Source organism: Clarias gariepinus, chromosome 22 (assembly GCF_024256425.1).
Source record: "Clarias gariepinus isolate MV-2021 ecotype Netherlands chromosome 22, CGAR_prim_01v2, whole genome shotgun sequence".
Lineage (NCBI taxonomy): Eukaryota > Metazoa > Chordata > Actinopteri > Siluriformes > Clariidae > Clarias > Clarias gariepinus.
Genome location: NC_071121.1, coordinates 9,779,344 through 9,802,525, shown reverse-complemented (window position 1 = coordinate 9,802,525; position 23,182 = coordinate 9,779,344). Strand labels below are relative to the sequence as shown.

Genomic DNA, 23,182 nt, shown 5'->3' with positions numbered 1-23,182 from the left:
AAAGGCTTAAAATCTTTCACTGTATGTGTAATAAATATAGATTATGAATTAAATTATGACATTTTTTTTTTTTTTTAGGTTTGTGTGTTGCGGGGTATTGTGCAATAGTTTTGGGCAGGTGTAAAGAGATGCTGTTAGCAATAAATAAATAACTGTGTGTGTGTGTGTGTGTGTGTGTATTAATTGTTTATTTTTATCAATTTACACCTGCACAAGGTCAGGGATTTTGTATGATGGGGTTTGATTTACATTACATTAAGCAGGATATATCAAGCAGGTACTAATTTTACTTAATCTTTTTTATATAGGTTTAAATACAGTCATTAACTAAAACAGAAACAGCTACAGTATGCGGGAGGTTTAGAACTGGGTGAGGAAAAGCCAATCTTGGTGAGGTGAGGGTTGTGGAAGTTTCATATCACAGGTCACCAGCATGACAAGACTGAGCACAGCAACAAGACACAAGAAACAATACTGCATTAGTACGGTCTCCCAGGCAGTGACTTTAAAACAGACCTGGGTTCTAAGATGTGGTGTTAAAGCTATTTTGAAAAAGCACAAAGAAACGGGCAGTGAAGGGGAAATAGCCGCAGTGGTCGGCCAAGAAAACTTGCTTTCTTTCCTTCAGCATCAGAAAATGTCCAGCAGTGAGATCAGCAAAGACCTTGTGGAAACCAGTAAGATCATGATACACCCATGTACTGTCCATAGATGTCTGGTCAGAAGTGATTATCATGGAAGAATTGTGGCCTAAAAGCCAAAGCTAAGTAAATCAACCATGCACAAAAACGTAGGAATCGGGGTGAAGAAAAACGGCAGCTGGTGCTCTGGACTGACGAGTCACAATTTTAAATATTTTGCTGTAGCAGGAGCCAGGCTGTTTGCCAAAGCCCTGGAGAGCGGTACAGTAATAAGAGTCTGGAGGCAACAGTGAAACATGGTGTACGTTCCTTGTACGTTCCTTGCATGTTCCTTGTACATTTTGCGCTGCATTTCAGGATTAATGGTGTCCTTAATGCTGAGAAATTATTGATATGTTCTGGCATGCAATACCCTTAGGCAGTTGTTTGATTGGCCCCAAATTTATTTTGCAGCAGGACAGCGACCTCAAACATACAGCCAATGTTATTAAGAAGTATATATATTTAGCATAGAGAAGACCAAGGAGTCGTGGATATGATGGTTGGGCCCCAACAGAGCCCTTAATCTCAGCCTCATCAAGCCTGTGTACGATTTTGTGAAGAAACAGACGGATTTGATGCAGCCCATATATTCACAGAAGATCCCTTGTTAATTCTCCACAATGTTTGGACTCGCCTACTGAGTTCTCTAAAAATGTGTGGAAGTGTACCAGGAAGAATTGATGCTGTTTTGCACGGTTTTGCTGTTCAAAAAATAAGCTATTACCACTTTTATATTTAAAATCATTCTTCACAGCATTTTTCACACCTATTATACACACACACACACACACACACACACACACACACACACCTGTTGTGTGTGTATACTGTATGTATAAAACTTGCCTATTAATGTACTTAAAAATTTTTTATTATATTTGATATTAAATGAATTAGTTGTCCCCAACAACCATACTGAAGGAAGCATTTCTATTTTTAACTGCAGCAAGTTGTTCTTTTTCTTCTTTCATTCATCTATCACCAGAAACAAAGCCAAAGGAAAGTCAGTTCACTTTCCCTAAAATATTCCAGTTGGACAAATAATTTTACAGTTCAGGCCCACAACCCTTTGCATGAGTAAACTGTTTAATAATGGTTAACACGAGTCGATGGCCTTATGATGGCCTCAGGTACTTTTAATTTCTTCTCTTGTCTCGACCTATTTACCCTATCTCGCTGCATTCGTGGCTCATTAAAAAGTCAGTGAGTGGAAACTTGTTTTCAGGGCACTATTACGAATCAGTTTATTTTCCACCTTCTGTTTTCAGTTTAGTTTTACTCGAATGTAAGTCGCATACAGCTTCGTGAATACGTTTAGATTGGTGCTTCATGGCTGAGTGGGCATTTTATGTCACAAAAGGGTGTCAGGCTCGGTTTTGTCTGGCCTGTGGAAGCTCTTACTCGGGTTACCACAGAAAGTAGATTGTGCATGGCAGGTTTCTGCTCCAGCTCTGCACGACATTGTTTGCTTTGCCTACGCGCAAGCCTTGCTGCTAGAAGCTGGTGTCTTTGTGCATATTGCACTGGGCGGGATATTTAAAAAAAAAAAAAAAAAAAACATGCAGCAGGGTTGCAACATATTGAGGGCGCAGATAAAAAGAGAAGGCGAGTGGGACTGAGTGACGGTGCTGTGTCAGGCGTGGGGAGTAATGGACAGTTGCTCAGTGGCTGATTGTGCCGAATGACGCTTCTATCAGGGTAGCTCAGGCTCATCCAAATCCCAGATTACACCCCCCCCCCCTTCCTTCTCCTCCTTCTCCTCATCATCCTCCTCCCGGAGCAGGAGCAGCACTGCCTTCCCTCTCTTGCTCCCTCCTCCTGCAACTGTACTGAGTGTGGATTAGCGAGCTGCAAGGCAAAGCTGGGGCTCCGGCCAAAATGGTGAGGTAGGAAAAAAGTGCGCCTGTCAGTACACTTCACTGTGTGTCTTTTTTCACACGTGTAATGGTGAGGCAGAAATATGATGCTCCAAGCTATTATGTGTTGCTTGAAAGATCTTGAACAGAAGACAAGCGAAGGCATGTGATCACGCTGTTGTATAAAGAGGGGGGGGGGGGGCAGGGTTACATAAGGAGAAGAAGTGGTTATGGCTGGGGAATATGTGGATAGAATATCAGTATTGTGATGATGAAAAATGATCTATTTAAACTTTTTACGTGATGTTTTTCATTGGACTTTTAAATACAAAAGAACAGTTTTTGTGATTTAGTCTGCAGAACCATCATCAGGTATCTTATTAGATATTGATTATTTTTCTTACACTACATTTCTGACCTGATTGGTCAGGTTCTGACCTGATAACTTGTAGGTTTTAAACGGGTTTACAGTAGTACTCGCTTTGAGCTTTGTATTAAAGTGCACTGGTTTTCTTGTTTTTAGAGCAGCTAACAGCTTACACATTAACTAATTTTGTAAAAGGCTCAATTGTTCATGTTTTTTTTTTTTTCACCGAGTCTCCAGTTTTAGCTTTAAAACTGAAAATTTTCTATCCCAACAAGCTAGTGAGGAGCTGTGTGCATATAGCTGCTATAATGTAAGTGATAACCTGGCATGTCGTCTTAAATGAAGTATATTTGTAGTTTTACTGTAGCAAGGATGCAAGGATAAACCTCTTCTTCAAGACGTGCTCGTTGGAAAATGTTCAACTTTGGCACAGTAACAGTGATCTCAGTTTGTATCACGTCACTTTGTCATTGATGAAGTCCTTTATCAGTATGCCTTGTCGTATTTTTATTCCTTACTTCATGCTCACCCTTAGAAGTGATCATCACTACAACACCGAGACATACTGTATATCTGGCATGAATAGTTTCTGTCTTCGAAAATCTTTTTCTCGAAAATTGTCACGTCCATGTAAATACAGTCTGTATTTATATTTATCCTCTGTAATATGCAGCATCGCTGTTGTTTCTGCTAAATTCATTTGCTTTTGTGTTATTTTTCTGTTTTGCGTACAGAAAAGAAGCACACAATCTGCAAAGAACAAGATGCCATAACTGGCAGTTTAGATTCTCGTTACATTCTGAGTCATTTTCTCAAAGCGACGCCTGAGCAACGACTCAGCATTACGGACTCATTGTTTTATTTTTCCATTTAAGTTAGCTCAATGTGTGCCGTACATGAATACGGCACAGAAATCCACAAGTGAGAGGGAAGATTCCGAGCAGTCTCGCTGCACAATGTAAAGCTGAATGCCTCCTTTATGACCATTCATGTGCGATTCACACTGTTTGAAATGTCAGGAAAATATCATCTAAAAATGCGTGATGTGAAAGAAATGTTCTAGATGGTTGCATCGTTTTTTGCACATTCCAGGAAGTCAGTGTGTCAGTCATATTTTTCAGAGTTAAAAAAAAAAAGTTTGTCAGTCTAAGTGCTCCTCTGTAACCTCCTGAAATAATACAGCATTTCACAATATCTCATTGCTGTGTCGCGCTACATACAGTTTCTGGCACATGTTTTAAAAGATAATAAGGCAGGAAATTGCCAAATGGAAATTTCTTCTTCTCTATGTGTTCACACATGTTTCCAGGAAGTAGCTGTGCTGTGGCATGTTGCTATAAATTTTGGTTATCAATAAGAGCAGTTACAGTGAATAGAGAAAAAAAAAACTACATGTATCAAAAGCTGCATGTCTTTTTTTTCTTTCTTTGGAAATAAAAATAGTGAAAAATAGCTATGATTCAACTGTTGGGGAAATATCTCGTTTTTATAAAGATGTGTGTCATAGAACATGTGAATGAGTAAAAAAAAAATGTCCCCGAAAATGTCATTCATCAATTTGTGTGGGTTTTTTTCTTCTTTTTTTTTTTTTTCCTTATGCAAAATTACATTTACAGTACGTTTAGAAAAGGCATTTCAACAGATATTTCGCAAAGACATCGGCTTATAAAATACTGACGACTTATGTGTTATCTAAGGTTTTTGATATCAAACTGTTAAAAAAAATATTAAATTTTTTTTTTTTTTCAAAGAAAACTTTGATGGATGGATATCTTTAAGAGGCATCACCAGGTCTGGGGCCTCTGTCTGCCTGACCTTTCTTACTCCTTCTTCTGCCACAGGAGATTTTCATTCACTGAAGATTAAGAGGTCAGGTTTAAAAGAGGGGTTTTTACACGGTGCAGGTTTTTACAGGTTGACATCAATGCGACTGACCTGGTGAACTGAAAGTTTAGTTTCAGGCCTTACTTTCAGATATTAGACATTAGGTTCTGTAAGTATCACAATTTTCTAAATATCATGATTCAGTATTATATATTATATTTTTGTTAGTTTTAAAACAAAATTAAACAGGAGTAATTGATTTCTTCCTCAGATGCCCCCAAAGTCCTGAGCGTGTTGAGCAGTTGTGAGCATGTGGGCGCACTCAGCTTCTAACATGCGTATTTCAAGACAAAGTAGCGCTCGTGGTGTTTAGCCTGGTGTTAGAGTCTATGAGTGGGTAAATGAGTGGGTTTGAGACTAATTCACTCTCAGAGTTTAGAGAAAAGTGCTAATCAACGTGTGCAACTTTTGAAAATGTACTGTAACACCATAAAATTGCTTCTCTTTGGCGCCACACAGAATCGGTTACATCCAAGATGATGGCTCCTGCCTGATTAGGGTGAAAAACCACCAATTTTGGTCATTGTCTGATTTACCGGTGCATCTCCATTATAAATGTAAAAAATTATTTAAAAATTCATTTTGATGTGGTCAATGTGGCGATACATGAATTCGCACACAAAAGAATCACGATTCACAGTTGAATTGATTTTTCCCCCTTTAATCTCTCATAAATATTTATAAATTATATTATTATAATAGTTCCTATATATTCCTATATAATACAAAAAAATTGGATTATATAAAATTGAATGAAATACAAAGAAACCTTACTAAAATATAATTAACAAGACTCCCTCCATGAAAATCTTTAGGTTATCCCTCTTAGCTCTTTCACATATCTGTAAACTACAACACCGAGGTTAGCTGATTTCTATGACCACATGTCGTTGATGAGCTAAGTAGTTTAGAGTTTAATAGTGAAATTTAAATTCATACAGTAGGACTAGCAGTGGTATGATGAAAGTTTAAGGCTTTATGTGATATGTACAAGGAGACTGAAAAAATTATTCTTATATCAACAACATTGATTAAGTAGAGTACAAGAATCTATACAGAGGAGAGAGAAGTAGTGAAGCTAAAGTTATACAGTACTGTGGAAAAGTCTTGAGCCACCCCTCATTTCTTCATATTGTTCAAAAGAGCCAGACCTTCTTATATTTTTAATGTACTCTTAAGGAATATTATTCTGAAGGACTTTGTGGGTTTCCTTTTTGGTAAGTTTTTGGCTCTCATTTAGAGTCCAGTCCGAGTACCTGACCAGTTTTAGGGAAATGTTTTTTGTTTGTTTAGCCACACAGTGATCTATAAGTCATTCAAGCATAAAAAACATCTAACATAAAGCATGAACCAATAGGAAAAGGTGAGAAACAGATGATCAGGCCGGTGATTAGTATACTAGTGATACTTGACACAATACTGTTCTTGCAAGAACTATTTTAGAAAGGCTGACCTCCATGTCTAAAATAACAACTGACTGTTGTTGTTGTAACATAATTACCTTATTCTATATTTTTTAATTTTATAGTTCTGAAATTAACTATTGTTGTAGGATGTAGAAAATAAACCACTGAACAAAAACAGAATTTGCAAGGGATCTCAAACTTTTGAATGGTAGTGTACATTAGGAGAGACATTAATCAGGAGATTGGTAACTTGGTGGTAAAGAAGTAAGACCCCAGCACCACTAAGCTGCCACTGTTGGGCCCTTGAGCAAGGCCCTTAGCCTCAAGTGCTCATACGGTGTGTACTGGGATATAATGTAAGTCACTCTAGAAAAGAGCATCTGCCAAAAGGCATAATTGTAAATGTACTGTACTGTACTTTTTTTAGCCATACTTTTAGGTGCAAGTCATGAACATTTCAAAACAAACATTTTACTGTTATATGCCTGAACTCTAAATTCTTTTTTTTTTTTTTTACAGTAACAAAAAGCATTTTATGTATTTACTGTATATGTAAAAAAAAAAAAAAAAAAATACAGTAAAAAAGTTTCTTATTCAGTTAGCTGTGCTTGTGTCACATTTAAAAAGAAATTACAAAAGGTATCCTAAATGCCCACATGCCTGGGAAAAGTGTATTGTGACATAATTTGTAACATAATGCTGTTATGGTTGAACAGTATTATCTCAACCTCAACCTATGACAACAAAAGGATAGTATTGAAAGTTGGGCTGCATGATTTGATAAAAAAATTTGCATTGGGATTCTTTCGATACACATTGTGGTTGCTATTTAAACTGTTGTGTTTAACTATTAAATGTACTATTTATTTTATTTAAACATGTTTATCTGGGCTAACAGCAAATAGGTTGGCAACTGATATATACTATATATATAAAGAAACAAAAACTTAAATGATTGACAAGCGCTACATAAGTTTTCCCTGGTACTGGTTTAAACTTTTATCATTTATTGATATTTAAATAATAAAAAAATATATATTAACATTTACAGTCTTAATTAGAAAATCATGTTAAAACATAAATTCAAGTTACCTGAATTAATCTAGAGAAGTGTCAAGCAGTTCTAACTAGGGCTGCACGATATATCGAAAAATTATTGTTGTTGCGATAAATGAAATTTAATTTATGTGCCAAGCATTTGTGTGTCCAAATTTGACCAATCAGATGGGCCCTCACTTTATACCCACTTATATCTTTATACTTAATAGTATTTTCTTATTTAACTTTTGTTTAATAAATAAATGTTTAAAAAAAAACAGGCAAGCCAAAGTAAATATTTTGTTTAAAAGATGCTTTTGTTTTAAGACACTCTTGATGAGTATATGGTTACACATGAATAAAAAGTAATGTTTGAAAGTAATTCATATTGTGTTGGCAGGTCTATGGTAACAGCAAACCAGAAATCTGAATATCTGCTGAGGGTTTTAAGTCATTCATAGTGTTTTGAAGTCTAAATATTTGCAACTTCCTTGACGTATAGGTTCTTTTTAGTCTGAATTAGATTTAATTACATCAGACGAATATCTATTACCTGTTTAAATTAGCATGATCATTACATATAGAAATGATTTTTAAAAAAATAGCCAATAATAATAAATGCATTTCTCTAGGGAAATGTTATATCGCAAGAAATATCATTATTGCAATATTCAACAACAATTTTGCATATCACATATTTTACTAATATCGTGCAGCCCTAGTTCTAACCCTAGTTAAGCTTGAAGAACCTTAGTATAGATATAGTATTAAAGAAGCGTATAAGAACCAGAATGCTTCTGTTGAACATCTGTAATAATGTGGAGCGCATTAAAGTTTGTAGTTTCAATCTGGTTAAGGATCACTGACAAGCTGAAAATCTAAAGTATTTTCTTCTATTCTCTTTTGAGAGAATGATTTCTCAAATGATGATGATGATAATAATAATAATAATAATAATAATAACAATAACAATAACAATAATCATGACATTAATTGAAGTCTACAGGACCCAACAGTTAAATGGGATAATTACAGTATTAAATCGGCCGCCTCAGGACATCCACCAGTTCTTTTATTCTTAATAATAATAATCCATCGATGATGTCAGTAATTGTGCACTTATTTCCCCTGCATCAAGATTTCATCACTTTTGTTGTAGGTATAGATAAAGGTGCCGAGTTTAGTTATTATACATGAAATTAAATCTGATCCAATGTTAATTATTGCTTTTTTTACTTACCAGGAGTCCTTACGTCCACAGACACGTTTTGACTCATTTCACTGTAATATTATTATTATTTAAATTTGGTTATTAAAAAAAAAAAAAAAAAAAGTCAAGGTTGTAGACATGTTTAAAACTGAAATAAATTTTTTATTTTGGATTTTTTTAAAGAAATATAGTGTCTATGAGTAGAAAAGTAGGACTGGGAGATGTAGGAATATATTTTTTCTATATTGATCAATATATTGTTATTTATTACGATATAAAATCTAATAACGCCACCAGATTGAAGAATATTCCAGTTGTGTCTGATGTTTACAACTGTGTTGCTAGCTCTAACGTACCAGTATGAAATGAAACGGCAAAAGAGTTTCTAAAACAGTTATAAAAGGGGAAACGGTGGTAAAACCAAGCCTACATATATGCGTATACACATGCACGCACCTTTGGTACTAACTGATAAAGTTTTATCACTTTTATCTGTACAAACCACTTGCATACAATTGTTGTCGTGTTATCTTTTGTGTCAACGATTTGCTTTTTGGATGCTGGTGCAAGGCGAATTTCACTGGTGATTTTTTTTTTGCTCCTCTGCGGATCCACTAATCGTTTCTTTGTATGCAAATTTTATTCATCTGTAGCAAACGGTAATTTATCCCTTTACAGAGTACTTTGAAGTGCAAGCCAAAAACTGCGGACTGATTAGCTGTTGTTGTTTTTTGTTATGTCTGAGGTATGATAATCTGTTAGATCTATATGTATCGGAAAAAAATCGTCCAAAGCATATCATAATCATGATCAACTTACTGTATTTTTTTCTGTGATGCCGATTTAAGATCGATTTATTGCCCAGCCCTGATGGACGGGGAAGCGATCTTGTAGAATCAGATGGGTAACATGGTGTGTATCACAGTATGTTGTATAACACTACAATTAAAACAGAAGATGCAATCCAAAAAGATAAGGATTCAGTACAGGGGGGTTTCCAGCTATTAAAAATATCAGGGGCTAAATCAAATTTGTCTGGAGCAATTTTTTTTTCTTCTTGAAAAGTTAGCATCAGTATATTGGGGAGGTTATACCTACATTCATAAACAAATATAAAAAATAAATATATATATAAAAAATATTTTGAGACAAACATGAAATCAAATATTTTAATATTTGAAAATACTGACATAAGAAAATTTAGTTGTGAGATACATAATTGCCAAACAACAATTCTTCATTTTTCAAAAACCTATTGGAGTCTGCAGTCCGACTCTGTTCCTGCTTCCTGAAGATCATGCACAGTATTTTGCCACAGAAATTCTCAGTTCATTTGAGACTTCCTGAGTTTTAACCATTTTTTTTGTAGTGGTGGAAAGTAAAAGTTCTGCTGTTGTGCACAGGAAGAATTATATTATGTTGGCTTGGTACTTTTGGCCACCCCTACATTATTACACACGTGCGTGCGTGTGTGCGCGAGAAAGAGATTGAGACACTGTTCCTGCTTATAGCAATATAGCCCAGATTATCCATCGCCCTGTGAGCATGGCTAACCTCTCAAACTGTCTCTTTTTCTGTCCATACACGAATACTTTCTTTTATTGTTTTTATCCCTATATTGGTAAATCAACCGTTACTGCTATTTTTGTTCCTTTGTCAAAATTAGCTGAAGTGCTAGCTGAACTGAAGTAGCGGCAGAACTCTAACTTACTGACCAGACAGTTTCCTTTAATTTTTCTTCTTGAAATAGATCAGAAACTAGATTATTTTTTATAAGCAGAGCTTTACATGAGGTCTGCGTACTCGTTTTCCAGCTTCGCGTGCGGCGCTTGATTTCACCCACCGCCCACGTCCCCTCCCTCAGATGCTAAGTGCAAGTAAAGTTCCACTCTGTAATTCTCTAAGTCTGTCTGATGCTTTGCTATAAAACCCCTACTACCTCAAAGAGAAAATATTTAAGGCTAAGCTTAAAATACTTGGGCCTAAAGCCCCTAATCTTTGGACCTAACGACACCGCTGATGTAACATGAATGATAGGTTTAGTAACAGCAAATACAGAAGGTAGGGCTGTGCTATTATGGCAAAAGTCATGATATACTGTAATGCCTACTATTTATTGCTTATAGAAAATATAAAACACATAAAGCAAAGAACTTTTCCCTTGGTTAAAACTTGGTTTTTAATAAACCTATTTTAGAGATGTTCAATGATTTAATAAACTTTAAGTAAAAACTAAGTAAAAAACAATAATAATTATAATAAAAATACCAATAATAATAATAATTGGGATACTTTTGTATCATCTTTGGTTGGAAAATATGTTTCGGGCAGGTTAATAAACATTTAGACAAATTTTATTGAAGCACTGTACAACAATGAGTGAGTGAGTCCATATATAATCAGTATGAGTTTTTAGCCTGATACTATTTGCCGTTTTTAAGCAGTGTGTACAGGGATTCAGCTTTATCCGGCAACCTAAGCGTGATTCAGTGTCCACTGGCAACCTCTAATGAGCACAGAGTAATGCCACGGTTGAGTAAGCGAAAACACTAATTGCGCATCTGAGGAAGAGAGTTTAAGCATGTGAAAATAACAGAAATGAGGCTCAAAACTCTTACACTATGAGGGCTAAAATAAATTAATCCATGGTTCATGTGCATGTCATACGTGAGGAGAGATCTGATTAATTGATTAACTACAGTGTGTCATCACTAGCTTTTAGCAAAGAATGAATGCACAAGATTTTATTGTGACCATTTAACAAAATAATAATTGATTATTCGGTGAAACCAGATACCGCACAATAATCGTTTAATCTCGATAATCTTGTATTCATAATCGTTAAAAGCCAAAATTGTAATTGAATGTAAAAAACAGGTCCATTGCTCAGGCCTAACTCCACCTGATCTAAGACCAATAATAAAATGATGGAAAAGAACATGTTTAAAAGAGAAAAATGAGGTAAAGGTTTAAAACCTATTTTATAATTATTTTAAAACCATATTTTTTTTTCTTAGGTTTTTTTTCCTTTTAAAACATATACAGTAGCATGCATTTATTTTTTTCCACTGATATACAAATACGTATATATATATATATATATATATATATATATATATATATATATTGTATTGTGTGTGTATATATATATATATATATATATATATATATATATATATATATATATATAGTGTGTGTATACATATACATATACTTATAATTTTTTTCAATTCTCCAGGTGGTTCCACCCAAACATCACTGGCATCGAGGCGGAGCAGCTCCTCCTGTCGCGAGGTGTTCACGGCAGCTTCCTGGCTCGACCGAGCAAAAGCAACCCAGGAGACTTCACGCTTTCTGTCAGGTGTGTTTTATGCTCCTCTCTTTATGTACCTCTGGCCAGTATAGCTGCTAACTGATCACATCAGACAAGTTGTTTGTTCCCCTTCATTGCAGTTTGGTGATGCATACGGTACGTCTCCAGTTAGACAGCAAGCGCGTTTGTGTGCAGCGTCTCTGATCTCTCGGAGTGAGCTTTGTGGTTTCTTTGAGTACTTTCATTCCTGGGAAAGCATCAATGCAGTTGGTGTTTTCACAGAACCTCAATCTGGACCAGGCTGCAACATAATCCATAAAAAACTCTTAATTTTAAAAGAGTAAAAGTAAACTAGAAAGTAAAATACAGCAAGATTAAAAGGTCAGCTCAGGGTCAAGTGCAACACCTGGGTTTCTCACCTCTGGTTTAGTATGTAACGCTTGGTTTCTTTGTCTGTGTTGTGGTGTATAAAAGCATTTGTGTCAGCTACAATACATGAGTGTTCCTAGATGACCTTGCACTTTCACACTGGCCAGGATGTCTAAGGGAAGTGTTTCGGTTTTTTAGCTATTGGTGGCACCATTTGCTCTTGCAGCTGTTCGTCTGAAGAGCCAAAGCCGAGCTGGAAAAGGCAGAAAGTGTGAAAGAGAAAGAGACTGGCCTGTATGTTGCAGCTGCTGGCAGGGAACCAAGAGCCGTACCTTGTAATAGCTTTAAGACGAGGGACTGCTGAACCCCAGACCTGCTGCCTGTGGCTTTGGTGGTAAGGCTTCGCGTTACACATTAGCTTATACACTTCAGAATAAGGCCATGTGGTCCAGCCACACTACACGCCTCTTTTCTGAATTATCCCCTCGAATAGTATGAAACAATATACTGTACAAGAAGGACATGTTCATGTGTATAAATTTAGAGAAAGTCCTGTTCTGTGATGTCACAATGGCACTGATTGTCAATGCAGGCTTTAACAAATTTCTTTTATAAGACAATTAAGCAAATCTCATTTATTTTAAAACTGCTTATGAGACACATAAGAGTCCACCTCAGGTGTTGTTATTATATAAAATAATTGTAGCATAAAGGCTTTTGCTGTACAGTGTACCTCTCAGGTTGAAAGGAACTCAGCATAATCTGTGTTGTAAAAGTGAGTTAATTGAACTAAATTTATGTCATTTTGTTTAAGAATTAAGCACCCAAACTCAGCAGCACTTCTGTGCATGTGCTGTTGTAAAGTGTGGTAGAGTTAGGTTTATGTTGAGGCCTTTGTTAATAAATAGACAAACAAAAATTGCAAAATGTGGATTTTTTTTAATAGACAGCTGAATATAGATTACCTAGCCAAAAAAAAAAAAAAAAAAAATAGTTGCCATTTCAGAAGGGGTCAAATTATTGGGCTTCATCAAGCAAAGAAAACAACTAAGGAGATGAACCGTTCAACACATGATCAAAACCTGTAAGCATAGAACTGAAAGGTCAACTTTCTTGGGAAAATGTGGCTGGAAAAAATTCATGAAGAGAGATCACTTAAACACTTGGTGAAGCTGAATACTATACATTTTAATACAGAAAATGTGTGTGTCAAAGAAGATACTTCTAAAGTTTATGTAACATGGAAGTGACCAGTTTTGGTTCCCTAAAAATTTCAAATGGCTAACAGCCGTAATGGAGAGATGATTTTATACAGTACGTGTCCCAAAAATGATAATTTCTTAGTATTAAACTATCTCGCTTCAAACAATAATAATTTAAAATGCAGATAAAAATTGTTCTTAGTAAATGTGTTTTTTTTATTTGATAAAAATATAAAGGTCTATGCACATTTAAAAAAAAAACTAAGCATGGATTGAGAGATAAGCGTTAAGTATTATGGACAATGGTGTTGTATGATCCTATCGAAAAATTCACATTTTTCGCATTATGTGACCATAAAATAAAGTCATTTGATGACCTGAATTTATTGAATGACCAGATTATCACATCTATGAAGTTTTCTTCCCTGATGGCACGGGAATATTTCAGCACTTAAATTGTGAAAGAGTGGTTCTGGGGCTGCAATGAATCGATTTCACACAAGAACTGGCCACCACATTGTGTGCGGCTATTAAAGCTAATGGTGATTGAATGGAATCTCAGAGTATGCGACTTTTTTGGGCCAGACAGTGTATGAACTGAGTGTAATTGGGTATAATCGAATATATATGTTTTAACACATTCTCCTGTTAAAATGCACTAAATCTAGTGTTTTAAAATGCTGATCACTGTCGCTTTAAATTGATGAGTAGTAAGGAGTCAGTTACATTGCTTTTAAATGTTTGAAGTTTTGAAGTTTGCAAAACTTTACCATCACACGCACACCCTAGTGTCAAAGCTCACTCCTGACCTTTGATAGTAACGTAACAGTAAAAGATACCACAAGACTGACCTCTGAGCAAACACGAGTAAGTAAACGGTGGAGCTGAAAAAAAACCCCCAAAACACTAAAGTTTTAATTTCACAACTGCTTTCACCGAGTTTTTTTTTTGTGTAGTACAAAAAAAATTGTATCTTCAGTTCCTTAGAATCTTTGTAGTTAAGCTATAATCCTGAATCATCTACACCACAGGATGTCTAACATACTATACTGTGGTATTAAACTACACTGTGGAAACAGGATTTTATTACATTTTGTGGCATCTGTATTTTATTAATGATTATTGATGATGCACATTTTAAATGAGTGATTACACATATAAACTTATTGCGCCTCATAAAACCCAGGAGGAGTCTTAGCAACTACAGCAAGCTGCTGTAAAAATGTTTTTAGTGCATTCATTTCATTTTTTTCCCCAAATAGAAATTAAACTCAACTAATGTTGTTATTCCTCTTATATTAGACACTATCCTGGCTACCAGAGATGCAGCTTGATTTTGAAAATAATCTAACAATATGACAAAACCGAGTCCTAGATGTTTCTAATTAGTCTGATTAAAATGTTATCTAGGTACAGTATCTCACAAACTAATAAGGCCTTTTTTGTGTTTATCTGGTTTTGTATCGTAACACCACGAGCTATAGTGTGCGCAGAAAAAAAAAAAAATTAAACAATACCTTCAGACCAATTGTATGTTTTGTTATTCAGTTCCAACACTAATGGTTATTCATCAACAGTTTGGTGAGTGAGTTGTAAACCAAATGCTTGGGTAGAATTTCAGTCTCCGTAGTATGCACCTCTTTTACATCTGAATGGTTAAGAAACACAACACTGTGTGCTGAGATAATTACTAGAGTGGTAGGATTGGTCTTAGGCTACTGACCGCAAATAATGATGGATCAGATATTGGGTTTAAAAAACAATAAATTTGATCATATAATGAATAGAAAATTAAATAAAAAATATTTTCTTATCTTGTTCCAATCAAGAACAAAATACATTTTCTATGTTTCTATGATTATTTTTTCCTTTTTAATTTTTAGGTTCCTCAGTAAAAAAAAAAAAAAAAAAAAAGTCACAGTGACTTTAAAAAAAAATATTAGATAAGAGTCAAAAAAGTTTATGGCTTAGAAACAAACATCTTCAATATAAATCTCTTAAATTTCTTTGTTTTTGTTTAGTGATTTATTTTATACATTTTACAACAATACTGGGGATTTCAAAACTATACCTACAACATAACACATATGGAATCAGGGAATTATGTAACAACAACAAAAACAACAGTTAGTTGTTATTTTAAGACACAGAGGTCAGCCTTTCAGTAATAGTTTTTGCAAGAACAGTATTGTCAAGTGCATTTGCAAAATCCGTAAAGCACCGTAATGAAACTGGCTCTCATAAAGACCATCGCAGGAGGGCGGGACCAAAACCTACCTCTGCCACAGCGAGGAGTTCATTTAGAGTTATCAGCCTGAAAAACGACCAATTAACAGCACCTCAGATTAGAGGCGTTACAGAGCATAAGTAGCAGAAACATCTCACCATTAACTGTTCAAAGGGGATTAATGCATTTTTTGGACGCCTTTAGCATTCCTTTACAATGTAGAAAGAAATAAAAATCAGGAAAGATAATGAATCGAGTTAGAAAGTGACCTCTAACTTTTGAACAGTAGTATATTTGTGTGTGTGTGTGTGTATATATATATATATATATATATATATATATATATATATATATATAATTTACAATAAAAGGCCACCCTGGAATGTGTAAGCTCCCTCAATGCTTGTGGCATCTGTGGCATTTTGCTGTGAGACAAAACTGCACATTCCAGGGTGGCCTTTTATTGTGGGCAGTATAAGGTACACCTGTGCACTACTCATGATGTCAGATCAGCATCTTGATGTGGCACACCTGTGAGATGGGATGGATTTTCTCAGCAAAGCAGAAGTGCTCACTATCGCACATTTAGACTGATTTGTGAACAATGTTTGAGAGAAATGGTAATATTGTGTATCTGGAATGAATTTTTAGATCTTTAAGTCCATCTCATGAAAAATTGGAGCAGAAACAAAGGTGTTGCGTTTATATTTTTGTTGAGTGTATGTATATATATATATATATATATATATATATATATATATGTGTGTGTGTGTGTGTGTGTGTGTATGTGTATGTGTATATAAACAGTGGAACCTTAGATTACGAGCATAATTCGTTTTTAGAAATGGGCTTGTATTCCAATACACTCGTAAATCAAAGCAAATCTTCCAATAAGAAATAATGGAAACTCAAATTATTCGTTCCACAGCCCAAAAAAATAAATACATAAAAATAATTAATACAAAATATAAGGTAAAAATAAAGCAAATTAACCTGCACTTTACCTTAAAAAGTAAATAATAAATCCCGACATAAGTGTTTCTGTTTATTTGTGTGTTTGTGTATGTGTATGAATTTCAACCACAGACACACACACACACACACACACACACACACACACAGCAAAGAGCATTTCTATTGATACTCGTGTGAGTGCATACTAAAGGAATTACCGCTGTAAAGTAGTCATTGCTTTACATGCGCGCACACACGTGTTATAAGAAACAGTACACGCGTGCTGTACACACGTGCATACAAACACAAAATTAAATATGTTTAACACATGGTCACAGTGTTATAGTAAACAGTACATGCATGCATGGATGTTGATTATACCAGTGAGAGACGCACACTAAGACCCAGCAGGGGAGACAATTACCCACAATTCCCTAGCGCAAGAGATAGAAAAAACATTGGCTTAGTTGCGATCACGTGACCACAAAACAAGAAGCTCATGCGGGATACATGATACGCGGTACTCGTAAACCAAGACTTGCTCCTTTTTCAAGACAAAATGTATTGAAAATCTTTGCTTGTCTTGCGGAACACTCGCAATCCGCATTACTAATATATCATATATAAGCACATCATATATACACTATATGTATACTGTACTGTATATACTTTATATATAGACATGTATCCTAAATGTATTTTTTTTTTCTTATTTTATCACACACAATTGGTTGTTACTTTGTTGCCCCACTGTATATGTGGAGATATATACTGTATGCACAATATTATATTTTAATTCATTATAATAAAAAAAAAAAAATACAATGCTGTTTTTTGTCCCAGGGTGTATAAACGTATGTGCTCAATATTATTATTTTTTTATTCCTTTTTTTTTATTGTTTTAAAAAACCAAGGTTGTGGTTACAGTATAAATTCATGTGTCTAGGCTGCTTATGAAGTTGTGTAATATGTCACTCTTGCATTACAAAGCTAAAGCATCCCTGCAAGGGAAAAAAAAGCCTTGTCTTCTCTCGCTCTTCAGTCTAAAGTCCTTCAAAGTCAGCGAACAGAATAAACAGCCATGCAGCCTGAAAGTTGCTTTCTTTCTCACATGAGAGATGAGAAGGTGATTACAAAGTCATTAGGAAAGTCTTGCTTTAAAAGAGCATTATTAGATAAAGGCCTGGAGGTTTTTGGGAGCTAAATGGACACAGAGGGATTCCATCAGGGCATTATCTACTTGTCCATGCCTCTCAATCGCTCTTATCTCTCTGGCTCTGTGCTTCCTGGGTGGAGACTACGGCATGCCATCAGCTCTATTGTTAATAGTTTAGGAGCTAGTACAGAGAGGATATAACGAGTAGTCCTGTCAGAAAAAAAACAGCATGCAGGAGGTCAGTTTAATGTGTCAGGTGATACATCTGTGCCAGGTGATGTGTGCTGTAACGGTTCAGGAAATGACCTCTCAAACCTCACAATGAAAGTCACTCCTGGTTAAACATTTCATACGAATAAAAAAAGAAGTCAAAATCAGTCACTTCAGGATATGGTACGACCCTGGAGCCGCCTCGGGTTCAACTCTGCTCCAAAACATGGTGCTGTGAACATTGCCCTGTTGCTGGTATGGATTTTTTTCAGCTCTGACTTGCGTAACATAGGACTGCCTCAGCTAGCTGAACGTACATCCTGTGCTCTGTTTATTTATAGATTTTAAACCAACTGTGTGAATAAATATAAACTTGGTTTTTTGTCTAATAAACTGCTTTATTGTTACAAATCTATACAGGACACCACGGAGCGGTCTGTGATCTGTGTGTGTCTATGGGTCATTTATGTGTTCAGGAAGGAAATAGTTAAACACAGACATGTGGAGTGACTCACTAGCATTGTTGTTTTCCTCTGCTCCCATTTCTGCCAAGCCTGGCTCTGGCAGTAAAATCGATATTGAACCCATGAAGCGCTGAAGATAAAATTAGTGAGCAGGCGACCTTGAATAGAAGGCTGTAGCACAGCGGTATTATTCCGCCCATCTTCTGTCTGACCTAAAGGATGGTGGTGGTGGTGTTGTTGTCATCATTGTGGTTGCGTCATTGTCAGTGTTGTTGTTTTGCACCTTTTCTTACTTTTTTTTGGTTGGAATTCCTAATTTCTACAATAAATACCACTGCACTTGCCAATGTGTTTATTTACTTTAGAGTTTATATTTGCATATGTAATCTAGGGCTGCAGCTAACGATTATTTTAATAATCTATTATTTTTTCGATTAATCGATTAATTGGATAAAAGACAAAAACCAAGAAAAGCATTAATTTCCAACCTTTTATTCAAATACAGAACTAAAATCTTTAGAAAGTGCACAAACATGTTGATCCTTGAGCTGTTATGACTATAATAAAATAAAATAAAAATGGACTAACAAAAAACATAGACATTTGCCAAATATATACAGTGGAATCTTGGGTTACGAGCATAATTCGTTCCAGAAGCGGGCTCGTATTCCAAAACACTCGTAAACCAAATTTTATTTTTTTAAAACACACTGACGGAATCACTGCTGTAAAGTAAAAATAAAACAAATTAACCTGCACTTTACCTTTGAAAAGAATCACAACAGAGCAGTGTTTTTGTGTAAAGCAGAGAGAAAGAGAGAGTGTGTGTGTGTGTGTGTGTGTGTGTGTGTGTGTGTGTGTGTGTGTGTGTGTCTGTAAACACACAGCAGCCAAAGAGCAGGCTAAGCCTTGAGCAGGGAGAGGCCATGGGTTTTTAACGTCTCTAATGAGACATGCTTTTGCTTTACACGGCCGCTGTACATACTGTACACGCATACAGACATAAAAATAAATGTTTTATACACACACACACACGTGGTCGCAGTGTTATAGTAAACAGTACACGCGTGCACAGATGTTGATTATACCAGTAAGAGACGTGCACTAGGACCCAGCAGGGCAGACATTTACCTGATTATGGATTTCTCTGCCTCCACTATGTATTTTGCCTCTACCTCTGCTCGTCTTAAATTTTTGCTCCGCTCTGTGTATGAGGCGCGCGTGTTCACTCCACTCAAGTAAAGTTTTCTCTAATAATAAAATGTCTCCGCATCGCGCGGCACAGCGAATCTCTTATGAAATTCGTTGCCAACACTTTTAGTAATCGATTTTTATCGATTTTATCGGTTCGTTGTTGCAGCCCTAATTTAATCTTTAAGTTGATATCTCACCTTCAGGGTTGGGGGTTCAAACCTCACCTCCAGTCTGTGTGCGTGTAATTTTGATTTTTTTTCAGTGCTTGGTGGCTTTCCTCACTCAGTCCAAAGACGTGTCCAACTTGCCCTTAGTGTATGATTGGATGTTTGAGTGTTAGGGATGGAAATCATCAGGGACCACATATGATATATTATCATCATACAAAGGTGCTGATTTGATTTGTGTTACGTTTCTCTCTATTGCGCTTGTTTCTATTTTAAACATATTCAGCAAATACTTTAATATTTTTTTCTTTGTGAATAGTTGAGGTGGAAATAGTTGTATGTGCCACCTGTAGGAATATAGAGAAACAGCACCTCAATGCAAACATATATAAATTAAAATTTATTTAAAAAAAAAATCTCTAATTTTGTGCTTTGCTGTGGGTCGGCACCAAATCCAGGGTGTACCAAGCAGTGTAGATAATGAATGGGTGGATTTTTTTTTTAACTGAATATGATTCTTCTTATTATTTATGGGATAAATAAAGTTATCTGTCCATTGATGGAGACCTTAAATAATAATTGAAAGAAATTAAAATTTATTCAAGCACTAGGGACATTTTTTTTTCTTTCCTTAATTTTATTTAGACTTCTTGCTTCATGCATGCATGCAAGTACAGTATACTTCCTTTGGTTTATCAAGCAGTTTTGTTCCATGCCTTGTTAGTAACTTTGAGGCAAATGTGACCAGGGAAGCAGCGTATCCGGGAGCGCAGGGGGGCTAAATGAGATCAGCTGGGGCTTTTTGCCATGTCTGGATCTGTGCACGGTGATTGCATTAGAGCAGCACGCAGAGGGACAGAACGAACTGCCCATTTGCAGCAGTTCCTCGCCCATTAGGCCTCAGCACTGAAATCCTGCAATGCCCAGTCTCCAGTCCTCCCACTATAATTCAATTACACCCAGGAGAGAGTGCCGATTTAGAAGCCAAGATCACATAGACGCACTAGATCTACGAGCGAATAAGAGATCGAATTTATCTCACTTTTGTATCACTCTGTCCTCATTATCCATTTGCAGCATGGCCTTATTGCTATAAAATACGAGGCCATACTTTTGCTGAACTGACGCTTTTGTGTGTGTATTTTCATGCTAGATATGATCAGACATTGCCGCACACTTGTGGTTTGTTGCCTGAGCCAAGCTGATTTTATCTGTGCAGGTGCTCAAGTTGTCTTTTTTTCCATAAGTTGACATTTGGAGCTTCAGCATATTTGTAGTACGTTGGTACTTGTTTAAAAAAAAAGTTTAAAGTAAAGGAAAATATCTAGTGTGGATTGTTCCTGCTGTGTATTGCAGCTGTGGCTACAGTTTATCATTGCTCTAATCTCCTGCTGTGAACTGATCACTCATTTTGAATGGACTTGTAAAATGGTTTTAGCGTTTGTGTTGCGCTAATAAAAATGCGCATTTGTCACTCATTGAGAGAAAGAAAGTGTTTCATCAGAGTAAGTAGTGACTTCAGTTGTTAGGTTGCTATGCCTGCCATGTCTTCTTAACACTTTGTCAATCATTTGGAAGGTCAGCAGAAGTGACTGGAACAACATCCATGTCTGCTAGTTTACTTCATTATTTAAAAAAATGTAGAAAGGAAAAGGAAGAGCAATTCTGCTCATGTTAATGAGGTTAATGAAAAACATCATTGCATGACACGTCAGTATGAATTAAGATGGCTTTAAATTTAAGAGAGACAATATAAAGTGCACTATTGTATAAATACAATATCGATACAATAGATTATTTTCAAGCATGCCGGAAAGAGGATGATAGATTTTGGTGCGCACATGCTAAACGTTTTGGTTATTTATTTCTCTCACAAAACTTTGGTTTGTAATAATTATATAAAATAAATAATTTCATGCAGAAAAATGTAACTTGAAATTTTTTTAAATAAAAACAAATTGTGTTTATCAAATTTATTAGCAAAATTCAACTCCTGTTTTTTTTATATTCTATTTAAGTAAAGAGGAGACAGGAAGTCCCACAGGGCCTAAATACAGAGTAGCAGCTACAGTAGTTCAAATAATGCTAGCTATCCAATGCTAATGAACAAATGAGACTGTTAAATTTCTCTTAATATGTCTTTCACAACTATTTAACCTGCCATGGGTGATAAAAAAATGCAGCCACAAAACTGCTTTTATAATCAAGAGTACGTTTATAAGACACTGAAGGGGATAAATGGTAAATCCCTGCCCACTGCGAACAGTAATAGGTTCACTTAGCACAAGACTAATCAGTGTGTGTGCGCTCGGTCTCTCGCCTCACTCACTGTCTCGCTCTCACTCTCTCTTTCTCTCTTGCTTGCTCGCTCTCAAATGATTAATTTCCGGGGATATTGTATATGATTTGCGGGTGTCAGGGAACTGGTTTCAGTGTGTGGGATGTCTGTATTAGCAGTATTAGAAATCAAATGAAGTCTTCGCCGCTCACAGTCATCACACTGCATGTTAATGACGCTCACATTCTTTATTTGCAAACTGATCCGTTCAGTTTACCAGTCGCCAAAAAATGAGAGGTTTCATGTACAACACTGTTCCTGGGTTTGTTTGTTTTTCAGACTGAAGCAGAAGAGAACACAGGAAGAGACACCTGATAGAATTTGGTTATGATTATTTCCCTATGAGTATAATCACTGTCATTCACTCACTCATTATCATCTATACCACGTTATCCTGTATTCGGGGTCGCCGGGGGCCTGGAGCCTATCCCTTGGAGCACAAGGCAGGGTACACCCTTGACAAAGTGCCAATCCATCGCAGGGCACACACACTATGGACAATTTGGGAATGCCAATTATCCTAATCTGCAGGTCTTTGGATTGTGGGAGAAAACCGGGAGTACCCAGAGGAAATCCACCAAGCACAGGGAGAACATGCACACAGAGACAAGATTCGAGCCTGGCCGGGAATCGAACCCAGACCCCGGAGGTGCAAGGCGACAGTGCTAACCACTACACCACCGTGCCGCCCTCTAGGAGTATACATTGAGAGGAATTAGATTTTTAAAATTATCTGTTGTGCAGGCTTGGTAGCGGCTCTTGTGGGCATGGTGGTCTGCCATGTCTCTACTATTAAAGGGTAAACACTGAAAAGTACATAGCACTTAAGTGTAATTAAAAAAAAGGCACAGCATTATAACATACATATAAAATTACAAAACTTTCCACACTTAAGAAATAATTTGAGTTATAATTGAAGAATAATTTGTAGTATTATGCAATGAAGTTGCTATACAACAATCAGTATTCAGTATGAAGTGCTTTAGTTTTCGAAACCTGTTGGGCATAAAGACAAACGTCTGCAGTACTCGGGTGTCACTCGTTCAATCCATGTCTGCTTGATTGCTCCCTGAAGATCATGTACTAAAGCCTCAAGATTCTTTATAGTTTCTGCCTCCTTCACCCTTGTGCATAAGTTTTGTTT

At 36.1% G+C, this 23,182-nt stretch overlaps 1 protein-coding gene across 3 annotated transcripts in view; it reads left to right on the top strand.

Moving 5' to 3' along the window:
* The window catches only part of ptpn11b (protein tyrosine phosphatase non-receptor type 11b), a 45,138-nt gene that overhangs the window by 6,248 nt on the left and 15,708 nt on the right, over positions 1–23,182 (top strand). For 2 of the 3 annotated variants that reach the window (XM_053483301.1, XM_053483300.1), the window contains exon 2: positions 11,683–11,805. In XM_053483301.1, the coding sequence (XP_053339276.1) occupies positions 11,683–11,805 (123 nt within the window). Of the gene's footprint in view, positions 1–1,875; positions 2,570–11,682; positions 11,806–23,182 lie in introns of those variants that run through there. The other variant, XM_053483302.1, reaches the window with a different exon arrangement.